Genomic DNA, 23,263 nt, shown 5'->3' with positions numbered 1-23,263 from the left:
GGTGGGCTGGGAAAATGGAAGTTCCACCAGGCCCCCAGGCTGGTTAGAGATTCTAACCCCGCATTAACAGCCCCGTGAGAGGTTTATTTACAGGGTACTAATCATTTTCGGGGGGAGCACCCCCACTTTAAACCAGCAAGTGTGTTGGAGAAACAGCCAACCGGAGAGCATTTCAAAGGTGGGAACAAGGGTCCTTATTGAATTCCAAGGGGCACCTGCTCCTGTCTTCTTAGGCACGTCTGCTGCCTTGTTCTATCAGCCCCTTTGACTGGACTGTGACAGGTCCCAAGGTGGGAGGGAGGAGAGGGTGGGTACCTGTTTTCAGAGAAAGGTTGTTTTATTCCTTCTGATTTTTCAGGTGCTGAAGCCATAGGATTTCGCCACCAGCTAGGGAAACTAACCATCAAGGATGAGGGAGTGGACAAAAGGGATGAAAAAGCTGAGTTGTTAAGCTGCTTTTAACAGAGTGGTACTATTTCTCAAGTCGGAGCCAAAGGGAGTGGCTTGACAAAGTTGAAATTTGATTTGGAAGGGCCAGAGCCAAGTGTCGTGAGGACGGCGTTGGTTGTGGGAGAGCCGCCTGCACCTGCTGTTTGGTAGCAGCTTTTAAAGTTCAACTTTGAAAGTTTCTTGCTGGGGTGATCAGGCCCTCAGGGCAGTGCTTTGACCCTTAGTAAAGTGTCAGCAAATGGCAGTTAAGTGATCAGAGAGAGGAGACAAGTGTTGTCCTTAACCCAGTTCAGGAAGTATATTGATTCTTTCCCCCTTGCTTCCTTCCTGCTGTGATCCAGAATATTCAATTTTTGGTTTCATCTCTACCTCTTAACTCGGACCTAACTCCAGAGGAAAGGTGAGCTACAGAGGATGTCTTCTTTTATAACCTGGGAGGGATTTGCAGAGAAGATTTGACAGGGAGTCTGATCTTTCCCATTAAGAGTTTAATTCTTTGGTCCATCCTGTTAACTGTCCTTTGCTCTGCTTCGTTCTCTCTCCATCTGATCACGAGGCTTGCTCTCTAGCATTGTGAAACCGGGGACCGCATTCACCCAGTGACAAATTCACTAACATATTTTAGCTTTAATGTGTGTACACTCAAATCCTTACCATTCAGCCTGAAAGAAGACTACTGTTTGACATTGGAACAGTTTTTAATAATTATAATTAATTAGTTAGGAGAAAAATAAATGGTTATTAGATCAGCTTCAGGGATGACACTATTAATTGGTATTAACTACTACCTGTATTTATATAAAAAGAATGGACGTTTTCTGTACTTCCACGGTACTTTGTTTTAGTTGTCATTTTAAAAAACCACGATTGTGAGAAATACTGTCCTCATTTCTTGGGGGAAGGTATTGGCCATTAGAGAAGTCAGGTCACCAGAATGCTATAATTAATAAGACGTTGAACTGGGATTCAGATCCTAGTTTCCTAAGTGTGCATTCTGGGCTTTTCCCACAACTTCATTGATTCTACTGTTTAGTTAAAGGTAAATTGAGAGACCTAATGATCAACAATTATGTGAGAGAGATCTGTATAAATATGTAAGATCTAGAAGCTCACTTCCAAAGGACCATCTATTTACCTCTTCTGACGTGTTTACGGAGGCGTAATTTTATGTAGCATATCTTCACCTCTATCTTTATAAATTGGATTTCATTTTAAAATTACCATCGCTCGCTATGGTCCTTTCCAAAATGTTTGGCAGTTCCCACATCTGTCATTTTCAGTGGCAGGATATCCATTGCATGAGTATACTGTTCTCCCCCACAGACAAACATCTGGGCCGTTTCCAGGTTTTAGCTCAAATATATAGCCGCAACTATAAATATCTTTGTAAAAATATATATTTTTCTTTTGAATTATTTCTTGGTGATTTAGTGCTGAAAATGGGAATGCTGGGTCAGAAGCTGTCATTTAACAGTTCTCCTAGACAGAATTCCTTCCTGAAGGGCTGTACCAGTGTGCTACCCGCCATGTATAACCAAACCCAAAACTTTCATCAAACCAAAGCCAACTTCCTTTTTTTTGCCACCTAGTAATAGATGTGAGGTGGCACTTTAATAATTGTTTTAATATGCGTGTCTGGATTAACGTTGTGGGATGTTTCCTCAGTGTTTTTTCTGTGGACACAGTGGGACTGTTCTTATCTGCTGTTGGTTATGGATGAGAAGGCATTAGAGACTGGGTGTTATTCTGGTAGATTTCTGTCAGTCCCTTAAAAGTTTTAGAGATAAAACTTGTACCTATAGTATTGTTAATTTCCCCCTGTATAGTCTCTGTTGTTTTCATTTTAATCTCTTGTTTTTCTTCTGTACAGCATTTAACATTTAAACGCTTTAAAATCTTCTAGTTAAAAAAATATTTTAAGGGGCACCTGGGTGACTCAGTCAAGCATCTGCCTTCGGCTCAGGTTATGATCTCAGGGTGCCGGGATCAAGCCCCACATAGGGCTCCCAGCTCAGCTGGGAATCGGCTTCTTGCTCTGCCCCTACCCCTGCTCATGCTCTCACTCCCTCTCTCTCTCACTCTCTCTAATAAAGTCTTAAAAAATTTTTTTTAATTCACTTTCATTTCAGGGGGATTTATTAAATTGGGTTATGAGATATGATGTAAATCAGTTTTTTTCTCCATTGATAATCCAGTTTAGTCACCAGCATTATTTTATTTTTTAATTTTTTAAGGGCATTATTATTATTTTAATGAGTATTTTCTTCTTTACCAAAATATTACAGTGTAGAAAAATCAGAAAATACAGAAAAACACAAAGAAAATAACACACAAAGATGACTATCCACAGTTAACTATTTTATTTTTTTAATTGTTCATTTTATAAATAATTTATAGTGTCAGACCAGTATATTGGTCTGACCATTCCTTCACTGTCCTATAGCATCCCCAGTAAGTGAGGGGAAATGGGACCCAGTTTACTAATATATTTTATTTGATTTTTAAAAAGATTTTATTTATTTGACAGAGAGAGAGATCACAAGTAGGCAGAGAGGCAGGCAGAGAGAGAGGGGGAAGCAGCCTCCCCGCTGAGCAGAGGGCCTGATGCAGGGCTTGATCCCAGGACCCTAAAATCATGACCTGAGCCAAAGGCAGAGGCTTAATCCACTGAGCCACCCAGGTGCCCCTGCCAGTTTACTATTTTAGAGTATTTACTTGCCATGTTCTTTCTAGGCATGTATATTCCTCTTCCCTCCCTTCTGTCTCATAAACTTGGGAACATGTTACATAAAAACCCAACAACACTAATGGAATAGTGATTTTTTTTCCCTTACTTTAAAATTTTACTTTGTTTGTTATATATTAAGTTCATATCAGTTTGGGTGCTTTCTGGCTTTCTCTTTTTAAGTTGAAGTATCAGCTAGTTTGTTTATTGGTTATTTCCAAGGTCTTCTAATTGGATAAAATACAGGAAGTGTAATTGTGAACTATCTAAATATAATTGTTAACTATCAACAAACACTTTTTTTTTAAAGATTTTATTTATTTATTTGACAGACAGAGATCACAAGTAGGCAGAGAGACAGAGAGAGAGAGAGAGGAGGAAGCAGGCTGCTGAGCAGAGAGCCCGATGCCGGGCTCCATCCCAGGACCCTGGGATCATGACCTGAGCCGAAGGCAGAGGCTTTAACCCACTGAGCCACCCAGGCGCCCCAGCAAACACTTATTGATACTTAATATGCATAGACATTGGGTAAATGAAAAACAGTTCCTGGTTCATCATAAACACCATACTAAATGTTAAATAAATTATCTTTGGAATTATGATCCAGAGAGATTATAGAACATTCTACATCATTTTAAAAATAGTGTTCAGTTGGGTTAACTAAACTCTGCTCACTATGTTGAAAGATTTTCCATAGTAAGGTTGAAATAAAAATGTATTTTGGGGGCGCCTGGCTGGCTTAGTAGAGCATATGATCCTTGATCTCAGGGTTGTGAGTTCAAGCCCCAAATTGGGCATGGAGCCTACTAAAAAAACAACAACCCTATTTTGGGTTGCTCTCTTCTAGCCAGAAAATTATAATAAGGAACCCTTTCCTGAACATTCACTCTCTTTAAAGTGTTTCAAAAGATTGACGTGAAGTCATGGATATGTAAACGTTTTTTAAGTGTCCACATGGGCAAAATGCTATAAAAAGAATAATAAGTTGGAACAAAATTGACAATACAGATTATATGAAGAGCCTTTACAAACTCACAAGAAAAAGACCAAAGTCCTCGTAGGAACAGGGACAAAGGGTATGAACAAGCATTTCCCAGAAGGAATGCTAATGGCTTTCAAACATATAACCAGATACTCAGTCTTACCCATAATTAGAAAAAACACTATACACATTTAAGCAACAGGAAGGAAACTTTCAAAAAAAGATTTTTATTTATTGGAGAGACAGAGAGTGTGAGTCGAGGGAAGGGCAGAGGGAGACAGTCTTCAAGCAGATTGCCCACAGAGCGCAGAGCCTCACGCAGGGCTCGATCCCATGACCCTGAGCTCATGACCTGAGCTGAAATCAAGAGTTGGATGCTTAACTGACTGAGCCGCCCAGGTGCCCCCAAAACCATCTTTTCTAACCTGCATTTGTTATAATCTTGAAAGCAGGACTTGACTTCTGCCTTTTAGCAAATGGTAGTAAATGTGGTGGTTACAGCAGAGATGGGAAGAAATGCAAGTCTCTCTCTTCTTTTCTCAGTAGACATGGTAGTTATCACTCTGTGTTCCAAGCAGTGTGCCTTTATTGTCCAATGGAGTAGGCAAGGAAACACAGGGGAGCTATGGGACCTAAAATGAAGTTTTCAAATTCTTGCTCATGATTTCAAAATTCTGTCCGAAGGTACATTTTCAGAGGGGCTTTGAGCCCTTCTCCCTATCCCCTACCACTCCAATCCAGTCATAAATTATGCCATTCCTGTTTGCTCTTCCTGTGCTAACTTTCCTCACTCAGATAGTACTATTGACACATTTTCTTAAATGAAAGATTTAAAACAGAAAAGTTGAATGACATGTACCATGAACACTCATATACCCACAACCTAGATTCTGTAGTTAACATTTCACTGTATTTGCTTATCATGCATTTCAGTGAGTTGTAGAGGTCCGACGCTTCACCTGTAAATGCTTCAGCGTGTGTGCATATACCTGGTATATATTAGTTTATGGGCCTTTTCATTTATCAAAAATTTATATACAGTGAAATGCTCAAATCTTAAGTGTATCATTGGGTGCATTTTTTTTTCATTTGATGCATTTTTGACAAGTGCGTCCGTACCCGTGTAACCCAAATCCCCTTAAGCTTTAGATACAGAATGTAACTCCAGAAAGTTTCTGTATATTCCTTCCCAGTCAATCCCTTTCCCAGTGACAGGATTCCCAGTGGTAATCACCGTTCTGATTCTTCCATTATAGATTAGTTCTCCTCCTTACACTTCACATGAACAGGATCATACACCATGAGCTCTTTTGTGTAATGTTCCTTTCATTCAGCAGGACGTTTTTGAGATCCGCCCACATTACTGTGTGTATCAGTAGTTCTTCCCTTCTTATTGCCGAGTAGCATTCTGTCGGGTGAATATATACCACGGGGTGTTTGCCCGTTTTCCTCTTGTTGGCTGCCTGGGCTGTTTTCAACTTCTGGCTGTTATGACTAAAGTTGCAATGAACATTCTTGTGCAAGTCTTTTTGTAGACATATGCTTTCTCTTGGGTAATTGCTAGGTCATAGAGTAGGTATATGTTTAGATTTATAATAAACTGCCAGACATTTTTCCAAAATGGCTGTACCGTTTTGCTTTCCCACCAAGGTTGTAGCAGAGTTCCTTCCTGGCCTTCAAAAATAAAATATATTCATATATATATATATATATATATATATATATATACACACACAACTGTGTGTGTACACATTATACACATGCAATTACATATATAAAATTATATATGTACATATATAAATGTATGTATAATATATATATACATATATACATATAATTATACACATACATTTATAATTTCTTCATATTTTCTGGACATTAGCCATTGGTCAGATACACATTTTGTGACCATTTTCCTCCAGACTGTGGTGTATATTAAAGTATAATAATGTATATTTTTGGTGAGCAAAAATTTAAAATTTTGATAATGTCTCATTTATTAGACTTTTCTTTCATGCTATTGCTTTCTGTGTCTTAAGAGACCTTTGCTTAGCCCCCAAGTTGCAGAGATATTTTGACATATTTTCTTCTATTAAACTTATAGTTTTAGATGTTATGTTTAAATTCATTTTCAATTAATTTTCTGTTTGGTATGAGGTAGGAGTCAGAGTCCGTGTTTTTCCTTAGGGACCGCCAGTGGTTCCAGTTCTCTGTTATCCTTTCTCTGTTAGATTGCTTTGGCATTGCTGTAGACTCTGTAATGGACAGACTGTTGTCCTTGGCTTCCTTGGTTATCCTAGGGTGGGGAGAGGAAGTTATTCCTTTCTTGTGTCCTAACCCCATCACTTATATCTAGACGTATTATAGATAGTCCTCTGAGTTCTGACTCATAAGCGTATAGAATTTTCTGTGGTTGGCGATGAGTTGTCATGACTAGGTTATCTGTTCTGTCTGAAAACAGGATGGCCAGTGTCCCGGTGAAGGAACGGGTGAAGGTGTCTCAGAACTGGAGGTTGGGGCGCTGCCGAGAGGGGATTCTGCTGAAGTGGAGATGCAGGTAAAGTAGCCTCTTACCTCTTTTAAAGCTACCTGCGATAGAAAAGCATGCTGAGAAGTAAAAAGTCTGGTCCTAGCTAGAGTGGAAATGTGTCTCTCTTGAGTGGTGTGGCCCTGGCGATCCTTTAAACATCATGAACGGGGTGTCAGAGGGACAACTTCTTCTTCTTCTTTTTTTTTTAATTTGTAAAAATTACCCAAAAAGTACACTTTCTTTTAACAAATTCCGCATTTTTATGATTATAAAAATAACATGTGTATTGTAGAGATTTAAAAATAGAAAAGTTTAAAGAAGAAAACAAAACTTCCATATAATGCGCCAACTCAGAGGTAACCGCTGTTAATGTACCTCATTGAAAGAAAGAAATGAAGCCAGCATTTCAACCCATCTTGTTTTACACTTGTTTTGTTTAAATCCACTCTGTGGACTCACACCTTCACTTCCTTCATTCCATTAGCCCTCAGCCCAACTTTATTACGGAGGCAAAACAGGACCTATGGGCTTGGCTCTAGATGTTATAGGAGGTAGAGCTCGGAACTGTGCGGAAAGTTAGGCAGTGGCTTTGGACTGCTAATACCACACATTTTATGCTTCATTGATGCTACATTATTTCATAGTTACCACTTGACTCCCTACCAAAAAAGTGCTCCTCATCGATTGGTTGGAATGGAGAAGGAACATCATGGTTCCTCATTGCAACTTGACCTACATTCAGGCTTCTTCTTTGAGGACCCCTTCTCCCTTGCTGGTGTCCAGTTTCTGCTGCTTTCCTGGGTGGTGGGTGCTGCGAAGTGTGCGCAAGTCCTGGTACTCGTGATGGTAAAGAAACTACTTGTGGGGAGAGAGATTTTTATGGTAAAAACCTTTATCCTGTGCTTCCCGCTTTTGCCTTTTAATACCAGAAAGTAGAGTTTATTTCTCTATCAAGGTTTTGTCCCTGACGTCTTTTTTGGGGATGGTTTCAAAGCAGTTTGGCAAATAAACACACAAAGCAGTTACCAGGCTGCCCCGGGATTCTCCACTGTTCGCCTGGCGTGAACCTGGTTTCTCATCCTAGGCAAGTGGCTGTTTACCAGATGACTCTGAACGCATGCATTCCAGCCCCTTCTGCTTGCTCCGCACTTGAGTGTGCCACAGACCCGTGCAAGGGGCTGTTGAAGAAAGAAGCACATAATGAGTGAGAATATAGGCATCTGTACACACTCTTCACACGTCCTATATAATATATGCACATGCTTGTAAAAACCTCCTGAGCAGAAACTCAGCTACTACAAAGTCCAAGCTGCATTTAATGGCCCGTCAAGTCAATTTGCAGAACTTTTCCACATTCCCGTGACGCTTGTATTAAGGAGTCTGGGGAAGAAACACAGCCCAGTTTGCTCAGACAGGCTTGGCAGTGGGAGATGGTGACTCTGTAAATGCGGATGAATCAGCTGTCCCTGTGCTTAGCTTGGGATCGGGGAGCTGTAGAACTCCAGATAGGACAGGCTGCTGGGAGGTCTGCCTTGGAAAGGGGCTTAGTCTCCACCAGAGAACCTCGGGTCTGGCAGAGTCGGCCTGCCTTCCCTTCTATCTTTTTTCTTTTTTTCTTTTCTTTTCCTTTTTTCTCTTCTCTTCTCTTTTTCTTTCATTTTCTTTCTCTCTCTCTCCTCCCTCCCTCCTTCCTTCTCTCTGTCTCTCTTTCTTTCTACCTCCTTCCCTCCCTTCCTCTCTTCATTCCTTTCTTTTTCTTTCCTTCTTTTAAAATACTTTATTTATGTGTGCATGTGTGAGTGTGTGTGCGTGAGGCAGAGAGAGAGAGAGAGAGAGAGTGCGTGAGGGGGAGGAGCAGAGAGAGAGGGACAAGCAGACTCCACGCTGAGTGGAGCCTGTCTCAGGGCTTGATCTCAAGTCCCTGATATCATGACCTGATTTGAAATCAATTGGTCGCTTAACTGACTGAGTCATGCAGGCGCCCCTGGCAGAGACTTCTTTCTTAAGGCTCATTCTGTGCCATGGGACTGGCTTGTGGCTTCTAACCTTTCTTCCTCCTGCCAGACAATAGAGGGAATCTTTAACTATTTGTGGATTTCTTTTATCAGCTGTCTAGGAGAGCTGACTATTTCCCTGGAGCCCCCAGACTGTAGTGGACTGCTGCGCAGCCATGTTTTCCCATTGCCCCACTTACCCTCTAATACAGAAACACAGCTATCCCCTCGGCGGATCTAGATAGCTAACCATTGCATTAGCATCCTTTCCTAAATGGCTTTATTCCTTTCACTTATGAATGGCCCCTTTGCTATAGCGGGATAAGGGAATGGGGCTTCTTGGGGCTCACTCTTCTCTTTTCTCCATCTGCTGTGTTGGGGGAAGAAGTAAGAAGTATGTGTGGGGAGTCTTGGAACCTCGAAACTTATCACTTAACACTTCAAATCGGGGAGGATGCAGAATGAAAGAAAATCACTTCATCTGGGTGGAAGGTTTCTTTTTTAACCCTCTCCACGGCCCAGTCATTGAATTCGCCGAACTGTGCCTACCCCCAAGAAGTCTATGTTGCCAGTACTTTGAGTCTTAAGCATTCTCTAATTCAGAGTGATATTTAATTGATCTTTTAGTTCTGACTTTCTTTTAGAAAGTCCAAAGAAGATTAGGTTACCATAAAGCTCAATCTCTCTGGTTTTCTGAGGGTGGCCTAGGGGTACGTAATTTTACAGGAGAGGAGGGAGGTGAAGGCTTAGCTGTGCAGGTTATCTTTACTAAGTTGGGCATCAGTCAGCCTCTCCAAAGATTGGAGTCGAGTTTTCATGCTGTATCTTGATAATTCTTAAATTGTGTTTTACGTCTCTGCAGTCAGATGCCCTGGATGCAGCTAGAAGGTGATTCTCTGTACATATCCCAGGCTAATTTCATCCTGGCCTATCACTTCCGCCCAGATGGTGCCAGTTTGAACCGTCGGCCCCTGGGAGTCTTTGCTGGGCATGATGAAGATGTTTGTCACTTCGTGCTGGCCAACTCGCATATTATCAGTGCGGGAGGGTAAGTGCTGCAGGCTTCTCCTTCTCCTTCTTCCTTAGCATTCTTCAGGGGACTTCTGCTTGTCTGCCTCTGATTTCCTCTCTCAAATCCAAAGAGGTGAGGAAGGAGACCATAAGAAGAGGGAGTTTTTTTCCCCCCCATTTGTAGCAGAGAGGTTTACCAAAGGCATTTAATAGGGTTAGCTGGAGAGGGAAAACAGGAAGAGCCTTTAATGAAAAGTGAAGCTGGTTTTGATACTCTCATGGGAGAGATTTGTTTTATCTCTCAGCTCTGCTCAGCCCCAAGTGTACTGAAGAAGCAGAGGTATCTCAGAGCTCAGTGCCTTGTTGAGCTGAATTGCTTAAAACAGCAAATTTGGACATCACTGGAGACTCAGGCTGCTTCTGTAGCCTTGTTATCTTCCGACAGAGAGAATAATTGGCTCTTGGGGGTGGGCTCCCTATTTCTCTCCTAGAGATGGGAAGATTGGTGTTCATAAGATTCATAGCACCTTCACTGTCAAGTACTCGGCTCATGAACAGGAGGTGAACTGTGTGGATTGCAGAGGGGGCATCATCGTGAGTGGCTCCAGGGACAGAACAGCCAAGGTGAGTGATCTCCCCCTTATGTAGGGTTATTCCCGCCTGTCTATAGGGAGAGGGGTGGGAGAGGGTGGATAGGGCCTTGAGTCTTGGGATTGGCTGAGGGCATTGGGTGGGGGTAGTGGGGGGACGACACGATAAAGGACTCACTTATGTGCCTCTGGCATGCAGGTTACCATGCCAGGCTCTGTCCCTGCCAGCTGGCCTGAGAAAGGAGTGGACAGTGGCTGGGAAGCTTGCCACTCACTTGAAATGTGGCGTGAACTCAAAAACAGAGGGCCTGGCTAGCTTTTCCTCCCTGCGCTGAATTTCCTCAAGTTTGTGGGCTGAGTTCTGACCCCAATATTTTATTTTAAACTCTCCCTCCTTTTGCTTGCTCTCTGTTTAGGGAGGTTAATTTTTCACCACCTTGTTTATAAGCAATCAGGCTGATAATTAAAATGTGTTTTTACTGCTTCTCTGGAGAGTGATGTGGTCAGCAAGCAGTAGAAAGACAAGGAGAGAAAGGCATTTTGGTGCGTCATTGCCAAACTGCCTGGTCTATGGTCAGTCATCTGCCAACGTGGGACAGAGCGAGGCCGATAAGTAGCGTGACCCCTGCTTTAGGGACTCCGTTCCTCCAAGTTTGAGTCAAACAGGCCTCCACCCATAAGACAGAGAAGAACGTCTTCCTCCCTCCCTGTGTCCAGCGGCCCTAGGCTGGGCCCACACATACCTGGTCTTTTGGGGCTGCTGTGGAAACTGCACTGACAATTCATTCAAGGTGCAGGACGCCCGACAGTATCGTACTTGCCTGTTTCCCGGCGTCTGGAGACTCCATGGTGCCAACGGGAGCAAAAATGCCTGCTCGTGTCAGCGAATGGGCCGCTAAGACACCTGGAGGGTCTCTGGAGAGGGAAGGTGCAGTTTTTACTCGTTAACTTTTCTGACTTCAGGTACCCTCTGGTGATTGGTCCTTCGTATAAAAATGCCACCAATTTATATAAAAAGAAGGACTATATATGGTCCTTTCACTTCTGGAAGTTTTTCCTCTCTCATCTCATTTCTTCCTTACTTCCTTACCTTGTATTCTGTCAGAGACATGCACACCAGCACAGGAAGCCTGAGAAACACCTGGAAAAATCTTTAGAACCAACTTGGAAACTGAATTTCCTATTGCCTATTTCCTGTTTCCCTTACCCTGTGCTTATTTCAGGTTTCTGATTGGTCACCATCGTCGTACCATTCCTTCCAAAGAGACTGGCCCTAACTTGCTATACTCCTCAGAAATCAATTTGCATAGAAATCTTTCTGGCATGTGTGACCTAAAAATATTCCCATTGCCTTCTGGTATCTTCCTGTTATGGTTTCAAGTCTCCCCTGACCCCTCTTTTCAGTGACATATCTTTCTTCTGTCCTCTTCTCTGGGGTCTGACACCCAGAAGCAATGAAAACTTAGCTTTATGACCAAAGGTAGCAATCCAGGGGGATGGACTGCTTGTAGACAAAGGGTAGTAATCCTAGTATTTGGGATGTTGAGTTACTTTCATGTTTTTTTTTTTTAAATTTTGAAAAGATTTTATTTATTTATTTATTTGACGGAGAGAGACACAGCAAGAGAGGGAACACAGCAGAGGGCGTGGGAGAGGGAGAAGTAGGCCCCCCCGTGGAGCAGGAGGCCCGATGTGGGGCTCGATCCTGGGACCCTGGGATCATGATGTGAGCTGAAGGCAGATGCTTAACAACTTAGCCACCCAGCCACCCCTAGTATCATGTTTTAAGTACTGCCTCAACCCTGTTTGGTAGATTCAATTTGTTTTTAAGCATTAAAGTGGGTACTTTCTGATTTTAAAATTGTCACCACAGTTCATCCTTTTCCCGTTGAGGATTTCTTTTAAGTCAGTGACAGAATTTCCCCTTGTGTCCTGGTTCTTCAACTCTAAAAAGCTGGCCTGCTGTTTTGGGGTTCCCCAGTGATCTCCGGGCCAGCCCATCTTTGCAGACTTCTGGATGCTGTGTCTGCTCCCTCTCTGTTGCTGTCTTTGCTTCTAGCTGCCTTCATCTTCCTGACCTGTTTCTACATTACCCATTGCTAGTCTTTTATAACCAGCCCTCCGTTCTTTTCGGTGGTTTCTGCAGTCCCGTAGCTGCTTCTGTAGGCTTCTGGTACACGCCAGCCTTCATGAGAACTTAGCCATGTTTGCCTGTAAACATCTGTAGCCTGTTTGTTTCCCCAAATACATACTGTGTTTTAGGAAAGAAATTTGTTTTTATTGGGGTGAAAGGAACTAAAACATTTTTTTTGTAAGACTTCTGAGTTAGGGACTGCTCAGAGAGCCTTCTTCCTCCTCCCCCCTGCCACTTTCAAACTTACCGTGACTTAGTGTGGGTTGCCTCTCGGGGGTTTAGGGAGGCCAGCTCCATCCTGAGATGTGACAGGAATGTAGGAATGTTCTCAGTGGGCCTGGGCTGGTTCTGACCATTCTTTCCTTGTCTCCTTTAGTTCTCTATTTTTCCATTCATTCCTAAAAGTACCTACTATATGCAAGTCGTAGTGCACAAGGCACTGGGGCCCGTCAAAGGTGAGGAAGAGATGGCCTCTCTTCTGGAGGCGAGCTGAGACGTGCCTGCAGTGGCGCGGAAGCTGATGGGAAGTGGCCAGGACTGTGAAGTGTGAGGCCCTAGGGAGAGGGCCAGAAAGAAAGAGGGTGGAGAGATCACATCTGGCTTGAAAAGGGAGACTTTATGAAGGAAGAAACATTTGAACTTGTTGGTTTTTTTCTTCTTTTAGTTATTTTTCAATGCAGAGGTTTGCTTGTTTATGTACAAGTAACCAGACCCGATGCTGAGCTCTTGACAATTGTTCATTTTCTCCTTTTCTCCTTTAGGAGAATTGTTTCTTCACGTAATTCTGCTCATAGTAAATTTTGCATGCTCCGTTACCCTACTGTAGCTACTTTATGTTATAAGGTTTCCTATTATTATTACATATTATTTGTGCCATCTTTAATGGCTTAATGAGTAATAAGACCCACCATGACTGAATGCTGGATACCTGCCAGATGCTGGCTTACTGTGTTTGGTGCTTTACACATTTCTTGACTTTTCTGAAGCCCTCAAAAGATAGGTATTATTTCGCATTGTACACATGAGGAAACTGAGGCTAAGGAGTCCTGAAACATCCCTAAGATCAGAGCTATTAAGTAACAACTGGATGCAGACACATGTGTCTGATTCCAAAGCCCACGCCTGCTCTTCCTGCAACCGTAGGCTGCTGGGAATATTTTTTACCGCACAGGTTTCTCTTCGTTTTAGGATCGTTATCTTCAGGTAGGGTCTCAGCAATAGAATGACTGGGTGTGAGGCTTTGGTCGTTTTAAGGGTCTTGATGCCTGTCTTCAACTGCTTTTCTGGAAGGACTGTATAAATGTCCACATCTGCTGAGTTCTATCTTTTCTAGGGGTGGGTTTGTTTTGGATTTGACCACTGAGAATAAGGTGTGATCAGCATATTGTCGTCAACTCCCTTCCCTCGGGCATCATGAACTCGGGTTTCTGGTGGATGGTGTGCTGCTGCTGCTGCGGCCAGGGGCCTCCTGGCCACTTCCTTAACGTCGTGCTCAGCATTGGCAGCAAGCTTCCCGAGCCACTCCTGGAGACCAGGAACCTTGTCCTGTGGTTTGCACCATGGAATCCACCAGCCCCTTTCTTGGGGGGGGCACTGGTGACTTCAGGACTGGAGTTGGCCCCAGAGATTGTGTAATCAGAGGCCTTAGTGTCTCCCCACCCTCCTACCTACCTCCTAGGGAGTTGGCTTCTGAGGAGAGGCAAATCTCTCGTTTGGACTGGGACTGTGTGAGAGAAGACATTAAAAGTGCATCTTGTTACAGGCAAAGTGGCCTGGCTGTAGATCCAGAGTAAGCCAGAATCATGGCACTCCAGGAAGGTTGTGGTATTTACCTTTGTTTTCTGCCCGTCCTTGTTTAGGATCTTCTTGTTAAGTTTATTTTCTCTTCCCTACATTGGAAGGAACTCACACCCTCCTCCCACTGTCATGCGTACACAAAATCTTTAAACACTTTCTCCTTTTATAGGGAAGACATGTCATGTGACCCTAAGAAGGCAAGACCATCCCCGCTCTGTCACCTGCCCTTTAAACTCAAGGAATGTCTCTAGAAAGTTCTTCCATCTAAGGTCCTGACTGGCTTTTGTGTGTTCCCCTTATAGCTCCACGGGGACCTTGAGAGGTCAGTGATCCATCTTGCAGCCTCGGGGTCCCTCCTTGGCCGCTGTCTGGGACAGCCCTGTACATCCTTCCTTTCTGTTTGGTTAGAGGCTTATTTCCCCGAGTGTGTCATCTGGGGTTGGGTGAGGTGAGGGGGGCCTTGTGCTTAATGGGAGATTTCTAAATGCACTGGCCGCTGAGGGCTCCCTGAGTGTTGATTAGAGCTAAGCCCGGAGTGGCTGCTAATGTACATTCCTGACTGATAGGGACCAGATAACGTGCTCCAAGCAATATTTTTAACCTGTAGGAGATATGGGAGCTTAAAAGAGCTAAGCTTTTCTGCTACTTTTGGTGACACTAGGTGCTAAATTCCCTGCTGACACGAATAGCCCTGGATCCTGGGCATTATCAACAAACAAACAACGACACGCCACCTTCGTGCTTTGAAGCCTCTCTTCTTCTTCCCTTCGTTCCTTCCCTTGTGTCTTTCTTTTTACTCCTCTTTCCTTGCTGTCTTTGTTCCCCCACACTGGGCCTTGATGATCCTCCTCCCTACCTCCCAAAGGAAAATCTGGGTGAGAGAGAGGAAAAAGGAAAACCCACAAACACAAGGAGGTTACTACGAGAGGTGAGTCCCACCTGTTCACCCTGCTGAGTCAGGTCTCAGCTGAAGAGTATGGATTTCTGATTCCCGGTTATAGAATTGGGTGGTGCAGAAAGGGCTCTCAGGTGGACGTTAAGGAGGGCGGTCCATATGGGAGTCAGGTCTCAGGTCGGTGAGCCAGAGGCTGGGACGGCTCCACTGCTCCTCCGAGCTCAGCATTTGCAGGACAGAAAGGACTTTCCATTCCCCTCCCCTGCCTCCCTGGGACACTCATCCCACATCTCAAACCCAGGCAGTGCCAACGAGAGCATCTCCTCTCCTGTTTCCAGGTATGGCCTTTGGCCTCGGGTCGGCTGGGGCAGTGCTTACACACCATCCAGACTGAAGACCGAGTCTGGTCCATCGCTATCAGCCCAATACTAAGGTAAGGGAGATGTTTTGGGGTATGGTTTTGTCCTGTGTAATAATGCTTTATTTTCTGAGGTCGGGCAGGCTCAGCAGTCTTCCCCCTGTATATTGCAGGCTGCTTTGAGCCTGTCTTCTGGAGATTTTGAAAATCCTCCAGAGGCTTGAGTCTGTGGCTCCTTTCATATATGCATGGGGTGGAGACAGCATTCCAGAGGTAACTTCCTAGGCATCTACCCTGGAAATATGAGGGAAAAGATACCATTAAAATGTAACCGAGGCCAGCTGTTCCAAGAGTGCCCCTTCTGGAGCATATGCCCTCTGGGGCTACTTCCAAAGCAGAGGCCTGTTAGCTCCCCTGGGAAGTTACTGCACCAGCCAGCCTGCTCTCACAACCCACATCTGATTTGTTCCCCTTGGAAAATGTCTTCTGGAGTATCCCTTCCAGAGCTGAGTCATCAGGACAGGTGTGAGGCCCATGTCCAATTGGGCCCTCATCCAAAGGCAGGTATGTGGGGTAGAGTGATAATTGTGGCAGAAGTGCTAAATTTTTTTTTAAAGACTTTTTTTTAAAAGATTTTATTTATTTATTTGACAGACAGAGATCACAAGTAGGCAGGGAGGCAGGCAGAGAGAGAGGAGGAAGCAGGCTCCCCGCCAAGCAGAGAGCCCGATGTGGGGCTTGATCCCAGGACCCTGAAATCATGACCTGAGCCGAAGGCAGAGGTTTAACCCACTGAGCCACCCAGGCGCCCCAGAAGTGCTAAATTTTTGATGGTAGCTTTACTTTACTCTTCGGCCTCTTTCCTCTAGCTTTACCAGTAAACAAGTGAGCTTTGCATCCTGACTTCTGCTTTCTAGGCTTTCTTGAACTAGGGCTGAGCCTCTCTCCTCCCCAGAAGGATACATGGACTCTCCTCCTGCACCTGCTCTGCCAGAGTGTTTGTTCTTCTGGGCTCTTCCCTCACTACCCTTGGCCCTCACTCCTCACCTCAGTGATCGGTGGGAAAGCTGTAGGGGTGCCACCCTCCAACAGGGGGTTTAAGTCAGTCACTAGTTTTACGAGAGAGTTGATTTCCACCCCTCCCCAACTCAGCCCCCCTCTCCTCACCCCACGGAGCCTACACCCCTCCTCCTGCCCCCTTTGCAACTCCCTTTCAAATTTTTTTCTTTCTAAAGAATTAGAGCCGATTAGCCACGTCATTAATTCTTCAATTTGACGGCTGATATAGCAGGACCTGAAACACATTGCTGACCCCAGAGAATGGAGACCCCGTTCCTTAGCATATTGACGATGGGAGAAGTTAATTAAAATTCCACAGAGCGGAGGTGTCGGCTAACCTATAAACCTGTCGCCGTTCAGAACAAATCATTCTAGCAATCCTAGGAAAGAGGGAAGGAAAGACCAGCAGGGAGTAGAGAGGCCTAAGTGTGTGGGAGCGGACAGTGGAGAACAGAGCGATCAGGCAGGGTCCCCTCCACAGTGGTTTTCCATTGCTCCCCCTTTTAAAGCCAGTGGGCCAGGCTTGGGGGGTCTGTGGGCTGGATGTGTGTAAGGATTGAAGGTAGGCTGAACAGCCTGTGGGAGGTGGCAGGTTGGCTGGTAACCATCTTACAGACTTCTGCTGATGTCAGGAGACTAGGGTAGGCTGGGGTGTGGCCAATGGTAGAGGGAAGCCCTTCAGGGCTGGTGATCTAGACCAAAGAACATGGCTATTCAACTAGCACCCCATCCCTTGGTCCTCGACTCTAGCCACCTCTCTGGAATATGTCAGGCTACCCATAACAGAATAGAGCATGGCAATGGTTGAAGATAGCTTCAGTGAAAAAGGTTGTAGTCCTAGTTGGTCTTGTCATTAAGAAGCATATAGAACACAGCAAAAGGGGGCTCCTGGGTGGCTCAGTGGGTTAAAGCCTCTGCTTTCAGCTCAGGTCATGGTCTCAGGGTCCTGGAATCAAGCCCCGCATCGGGCTCTCTGCTCAGCAGGGAGCCTGCTTCCCTCTCTCTCTCTGCCTGCCTCTCTGCCTATTTGTGATCTCTGTCTAATAAATAAATAAAATCTTAAAAAAAAAAAAAAGAACACAGCAAAAGGCATTTGTTTTGGCTACAACTTACAGCCTGGCTTTGAGGATCGACCTGGCTTTCGGACAATACCAGTGCTAGTCTACAACGGCCACAACACGTGTGTATTAGTCATTTGCCCTGTGCCAGACCCTTTGCTAGGTCCTTGATGTGCCTCCTCTTCGGTGAAAATCTGGATCGTTTGTTCTCATTCTCCTTGAGAGCCTGCTTATCCTCTTGGTGTACCTCCTTGGCCCTAAGATGACTCTTTCGCTCACCGTTGATTGGCTGTTCGGCTCCTGAACCGCAGTTGTTTGAGATGACCTTTTCCCCAGCTTGACAGGTGGTGTTGGGGACTCTTTGAAAATTGTTTGCGTTGTTTGGGACCCTGGCTTTACTCGGTGGTCAGGGTGGATGCTGCTGCTCTTCCCCCCGTTTTCTCTTACCCTGAGTGTCCTGGGCCAGGGCTGCTTCATTCCATTATTAAATCCATTTCTTCTCCCCGTGTCCATGAAGTTGCACCTGTCAATGAGTGCTTCCATTTTTCCCATCTGGGGAGACCCTGCCTCCTGGCTTCGGGGTCTGTTCTGGAAGAGGCTGCTTTGTTGTCACCAGCAGGGTGGCCTCAGGTAAGTCATTCCTTTCTCTGAGCCTCTTTCTTCATTTATTCAATGTAGATACAGTTTCTTTTATAGACCTTGCTAGATGATTGTGAAGATGACCTGAAATGATTAGAAAATACTCGGCAGGGATGAGGTCATGATCCTCGGTTCAGGTCATGATCCCAGGGTCCTGGGATCCAGCCCTGCGTCGGGTTCCTTGCTCAGCAGGAAGTCTGCTTCGCCCTCTGCCTGCCGCTCCCCCTGTTTGTGGCGTTCTCTCTCTGGCAGATAAATAAATACAATCTTAAAAAAATGTCTTCAGAAGATATTAAGAAAGTGAAAATACAGGGACCCCTGGGTGGCGTAGTCCATTAAGCGTTTGCTTTTGGCTCCTGTCATGATTCCGGGATCCTGGGATCAAGTCCCACATCCAGCTCCTGGCTCAGCGGGGAGTCTCCTTCTCCCTCTGCCTGCTCTGCCTGTCCTGCCTGCTGCTCCCCTGTTTGTGCCCGAGCGCTGTCTCTCTATCTCTCTCTGGCAAATAAATAAAATCTTAAAAAAACAACACTCTACAAAGCTAAAAGGCCTATCTCACCATGTCACCCAGAATCTCTCCTCTCTGGGGTAGCATTCGTTCAGAGGCGTTAGTTGCTCTCATGTCTCCAGCTTGGCTGGGGACTTTTCTGGGCCCTCCTGGAGCTACACTACTCGTCTACAGTCTTCTTGAGGTGGGGGACCCTCAGCAGGAATTGCCTCCTCCCCGCCACCCCAGTGTTCCTGCCCTTGCCTGCTGTCTCTCTTCCCCTCCCCGCCACACACCCTGTTGAGTATGGTCATCGGTGTGCGTGTGGTCACTATTGGCATGTGACCGTGATCCCCTCACAAAGAACATGAGTGGGACGTGGGCAGCACTTTCCCTCTGAGGCATGTATTCCTGGTTGACCCGATGGCTTCCCAGTCTCTCACTGCTCCCTCATCCGTTTAGAAGGATCTTGAACAGTTAGGAGACCTGCCACATCCCTTTGCTCAATTAATCTTTCTTCTATTGAAAACAGTTTGTCAGAGCTATGCATCATATCAAAGCTGTGCTTTGCTGCCTTCTTTTTCTTAGGTGTGTGCTTAGACACTTGTAGTAGGAAACACGAAGCCTCAAGCCTCAGGCTTTATTTGAGGTGCTCATGACTGGGAGAAAGCCGGTATTCCGTCCTGTGTCCAAATGTCACCTTTCCTTCCTCTCATGACCTTGAGTTCTTGATGGGTAAACAGCTGTGGAGGGTGATATTTAATACCAGATATGTGCTTAGAGCTGTGTTTAGGTACTCGAAACCACAGAAGGAAAACCAGTAGTCTCCACAGGAGGGTGGAAGACAAGGACCTTTTTCTCTACTACTTGTGTGCCCTCCTGCCCGTCTTCTTTCCCTGACACCAGTGATCCTGTTTTTAAGATTCCTGACTTACTGGTGAAGCGCTCCTTCTGGAGAGGAGGCGCAGCCTGGAGCTGTTTGATGAGGGAAAGGAGGACAGCCTGAGATGGGAGAGAGGAGCTGTGGGAGATTCACCCAGGGCCTAAGGCTGTAGGTCCGGGTGTGCTTGTATAGCTCCCATATGACCTCCTGGGGCCACATTGGATTCTAAGCACTTTTCCATGAGTAATAAAGAAAAGCATAGTTGTTTTTTTTTTAAGATTAAAAAAAAAAATTATTAGAGAGGGATCACAAGTAGGCAGAGAGGCAGGCAGAGAGAGAGGGGGAAGCAGGCTCCCTGCTGAGCAGAGAGCTCGTTGTGGGGCTCGATCCCAGGACCCTGAGATCATGACCTGAGCTGAAGGCAGAGGCTAAACCCACCTCATGAGCCACCCAGGCTCCCTGAAAAGCATAATTTTTAAAATGGGCAATAAATTTTATTGCCATTTAAAAACTATTGCCAGCTGAACAAATTTAGCAAATACTCAAGAGTGAGGAAATAAGGCACAGCTAAAGACCCCTTCCTTGCTCCTCCCGCTGCCCTACATATTGACCAGACCCTTGGGAGATGGCAGCTCCCGGGAGGGTTTTACGCGGGGCTGGGGTGAGATGGAACTATAACGGCTGCCAGGTGACACTGAGCACCTGGAACTCTGCCTTCTCTGGCTGAGGGGGCCGGGGGTGCCACCACCACACCCCTCCCCAGCAGAGGGAGAAAGTGAGCCTCAAGGAAGACTGATGCAGGCCACACGTGGTGTGGGGCGGAGGAGGTGGCTCTTCAGCTCAGGTCTCTTGCCTAGAGCCGCGTCCTGGGGTGCTGAGGGACGCCCACGAGGCAGGCCCAGGTCATTGCTGTGCCTTCATCCACAGTGGATGCATGGTGGATGGTAGCTGCGGCCCTTGAAAGGCTCTTGGGGCCTGAGGAACATTCTGTCTTCCTAGAGGCCCTAGTTGAGGTGGAGGCGTCGGGGAGAGCAGGACATCCGTGAGGCCTGGGCTCTCCAGGGCGCCTGTGAGTGATTGTTGATCTTTGGTTTGGTGCGGGGTGGGGTGCTCCAAGCCAGCTGTGGGGCCCTGGGGGCTGAAGTGAATCCGGAGACCGGATCACCCTGTTTGCCTGCTAGGGGCAGAGCGAGGAACCCACAGCTCCTCCTTCCTCTGCAGACACCATATTTATTGTCCTCCAAGAACAAGGAGGTGCTCAGCCAACTCCTTTCTTCATCTCCAAACAACGCTTGCTATCGTGTGAGTGTGGTCAGAAAGCTTCCCAGGACACTTGGGTTTTAATCCCTTCTCTCTTGTTTCTGTCATTAGGGAAATATATTGAGTGGTATAGGTGTAGAAAATTGACTTAGCTGTGTTATTAAGTATACAATATAATTTTGTGTAACTTTGCTTACTGTGGTGGCCTGTTTGTTTTTGGGCGGAATAGTCCAAGTCTGCATGAAATGTACCGATTCAAATTTGTGAAGTGAGTTGTGGTCTCTGGGGGGTTTTGATGAAGGAGCTGCCCCTACTTGCTTCATTTCTCCCAGAGGTGAGGGAGAGTCTGGAAGGAAAGCAGTCACTGTGTACTGTTTGGGGAGGGGTGGGTTGCTGGGAGAGCGGGGTGTTTGTTCCAGTGGCTACAGGGTTTACTGTGTGTTGTGTGTGTGGTAAACGCACATTCACCAGCCTGTTGAAATACACCTTTCTTTAGTGAAAGGTAATTGCATCTGGAGTTTTCTCTGACCGAGAGGTTTGAAAGATTGGAAAAAAGAGGCAGCCAACTTTCAGTTTGGATTCTTTTGGTTCCCAGCGGCTCAGCAATCCTGTGGCCCTGGACTGCGTAACTCTGAGCTTTTAGGGGAAAATGAGTCAAAGGTAATGGTTGTGCCTCTGAGTTTTGCTCTTTTTGGTTGGTGATGAGCTGGGCTGTGAAAAGGAACCCTAACCTCAGTAACCTGAGGAGAGACTCTGATGGCTGACTTGGTTGTGCTTTACCTTGTGGCTTGACCTGTGGCCAATTCGGTCTCTCTGTCCTGCCTTCCTTGGGCCAGGGCAGAGGGAAGCTTCCTCTTGGGCCCGTCTAGGGAAAGGAGACCTTCCCTAAGCAAAGAGGGGCTCGGTGTCCTCCTTTGCCAGGCTGCAGAGCACACAGGAGGGGGAGCCTTCTGCATGTGGTAGTCCTAGATGAGAGAGTCAGAGGCATAAGGACACTGCAGAGGGGCCGGGGGCGGGCATGGCAGGAAGAGGGGGCATGAACCTGGGGAAAGAAGGAAGCTCTGGGTGATGCCAGATGGGCCACCTGGTCCAGCCTGAAATGACTGTAAATTGGAAAAGGATCAGTATAGGGATAAGACTGAAACAGGAGTCTGGTCCTGCCGAATCTCAGTGCAGTGCCCACCACCCTAGATTTCCCCACCTGGCTAAGCAAGTGTACCCATAGGTAGCAAAGATGAGATGCCACGGGGGTGGGTTTCACTTCCTCAAGACCCTGGATTTCTGCCACTGCCCAGGGCAGGATAGGCTCAGGGAGGCTCATGTGCCGAGCTGCTGGCCTAGGACCAGCAACCCAACCAGCCCGGGCTGGCCCAGAACCCACTTGTGGGAGCCACTTCTTCCCTGGCCAGCAAGGCTGGCTCAGTGGTCAAGAGCAGACTTAAATAAAACACCACAAATACAAGTAGAAGCCGCTGCAGAAGATAGGGCACTGAAGATGTGGCCGTGCCCGGAGAGCCTGCCTCTCCTGACAGGAAGACATGGCCGTCCCTCAGTCTCTGTCACGTTCTTTCTCTCACTCCACCTCTGTCTGTCTCTCTCCCTCCCCCCACCCCATCTCGATTTAGTCCCTGTTACTGCTCGGCCCTGGGGAAGCCACTGTGAACTAGACAGCGTCGTGTGGCAGGGACCAGTCGGAGGGCAGTACGGTGTGTTGAGTTCCCAGCTGGGGGACTGGCCCCCTGGAGGACTGGCCTGCCACCCGCCCTTCCTGGCTCTGGTCCCTGCCTGCACCACAGCAGTTTCTTCTCTCCCCTCATCGGGAAGAGAGCACGTCCTTTCCCTGCCAGAGTCCCCCCTGCTTCTCTGGGCTGTGTGTGCAGTGTGCCTGTATTTGTCCACCTTTGATCACTGTTCTGCCGGCACATAATTTAGCAGTCCACATCCCCAGGTGGAAGCATGAAGTTAATGTTAAAATTAGTTGGTGGGTTTGTGTGTGTGTGTGTGTGTACACACACACACACACACACACACACACGCGTACTCTTTAAACTTCAGTGGGTGATGAGGCAGAGAGGGAGGCGGGAGGGTGAAGGGGAGCTATAAATTCTGGGACTGGTGTAGCTGTTCTCTGAGCAGCCGGGAAGCCTCTGATGTCTCCACAGCACTTTCATTAACATTTAAATTAAGGGTTTGTTTTCCAGTCTGTTTTATAGTCAGGGACCTTTCATGGCCTGTCACATGCACGCCCCCCCCCACCCCCAGCAAGTGTGTAATTGTAGCCACTGCTCTGTCCTCACTGGGTTGCAGCCGGAGTTCAAAGGGAATTCCGGAGCCGGAGCTCTGGAGGTACGAGGTGGAACAGTCAGGATGTGGGTGTTCCTCTAACACGAAGGTGCTGTGTAGGAGCTGTT

General features: G+C 46.3%; 1 protein-coding gene across 5 annotated transcripts in view; it reads left to right on the top strand.

Moving 5' to 3' along the window:
• LOC111144856 (F-box and WD repeat domain containing 4) overlaps nt 1–23,263 on the top strand; it is a 99,503-nt gene that overhangs the window by 11,976 nt on the left and 64,264 nt on the right. For 4 of the 5 annotated variants that reach the window (XM_022499400.1, XM_022499399.1, XM_022499401.1 and 1 more), the window contains exons 2-5: nt 6,619–6,714; nt 9,544–9,729; nt 10,184–10,316; nt 15,447–15,541. In XM_022499400.1, the coding sequence (XP_022355108.1) occupies nt 6,619–6,714; nt 9,544–9,729; nt 10,184–10,316; nt 15,447–15,541 (510 nt within the window). Of the gene's footprint in view, nt 1–76; nt 179–6,618; nt 6,715–9,543; nt 9,730–10,183; nt 10,317–15,446; nt 15,542–23,263 lie in introns of those variants that run through there. The other variant, XM_022499402.1, reaches the window with a different exon arrangement.

Source organism: Enhydra lutris, unplaced genomic scaffold (genome assembly GCF_002288905.1).
Source record: "Enhydra lutris kenyoni isolate GAN:26980312 unplaced genomic scaffold, ASM228890v2 scaffoldscaffold12, whole genome shotgun sequence".
Classification (NCBI taxonomy): Eukaryota; Metazoa; Chordata; class Mammalia; order Carnivora; family Mustelidae; genus Enhydra; species Enhydra lutris.
This window is presented reverse-complemented; position numbering and strand designations above follow the sequence as displayed.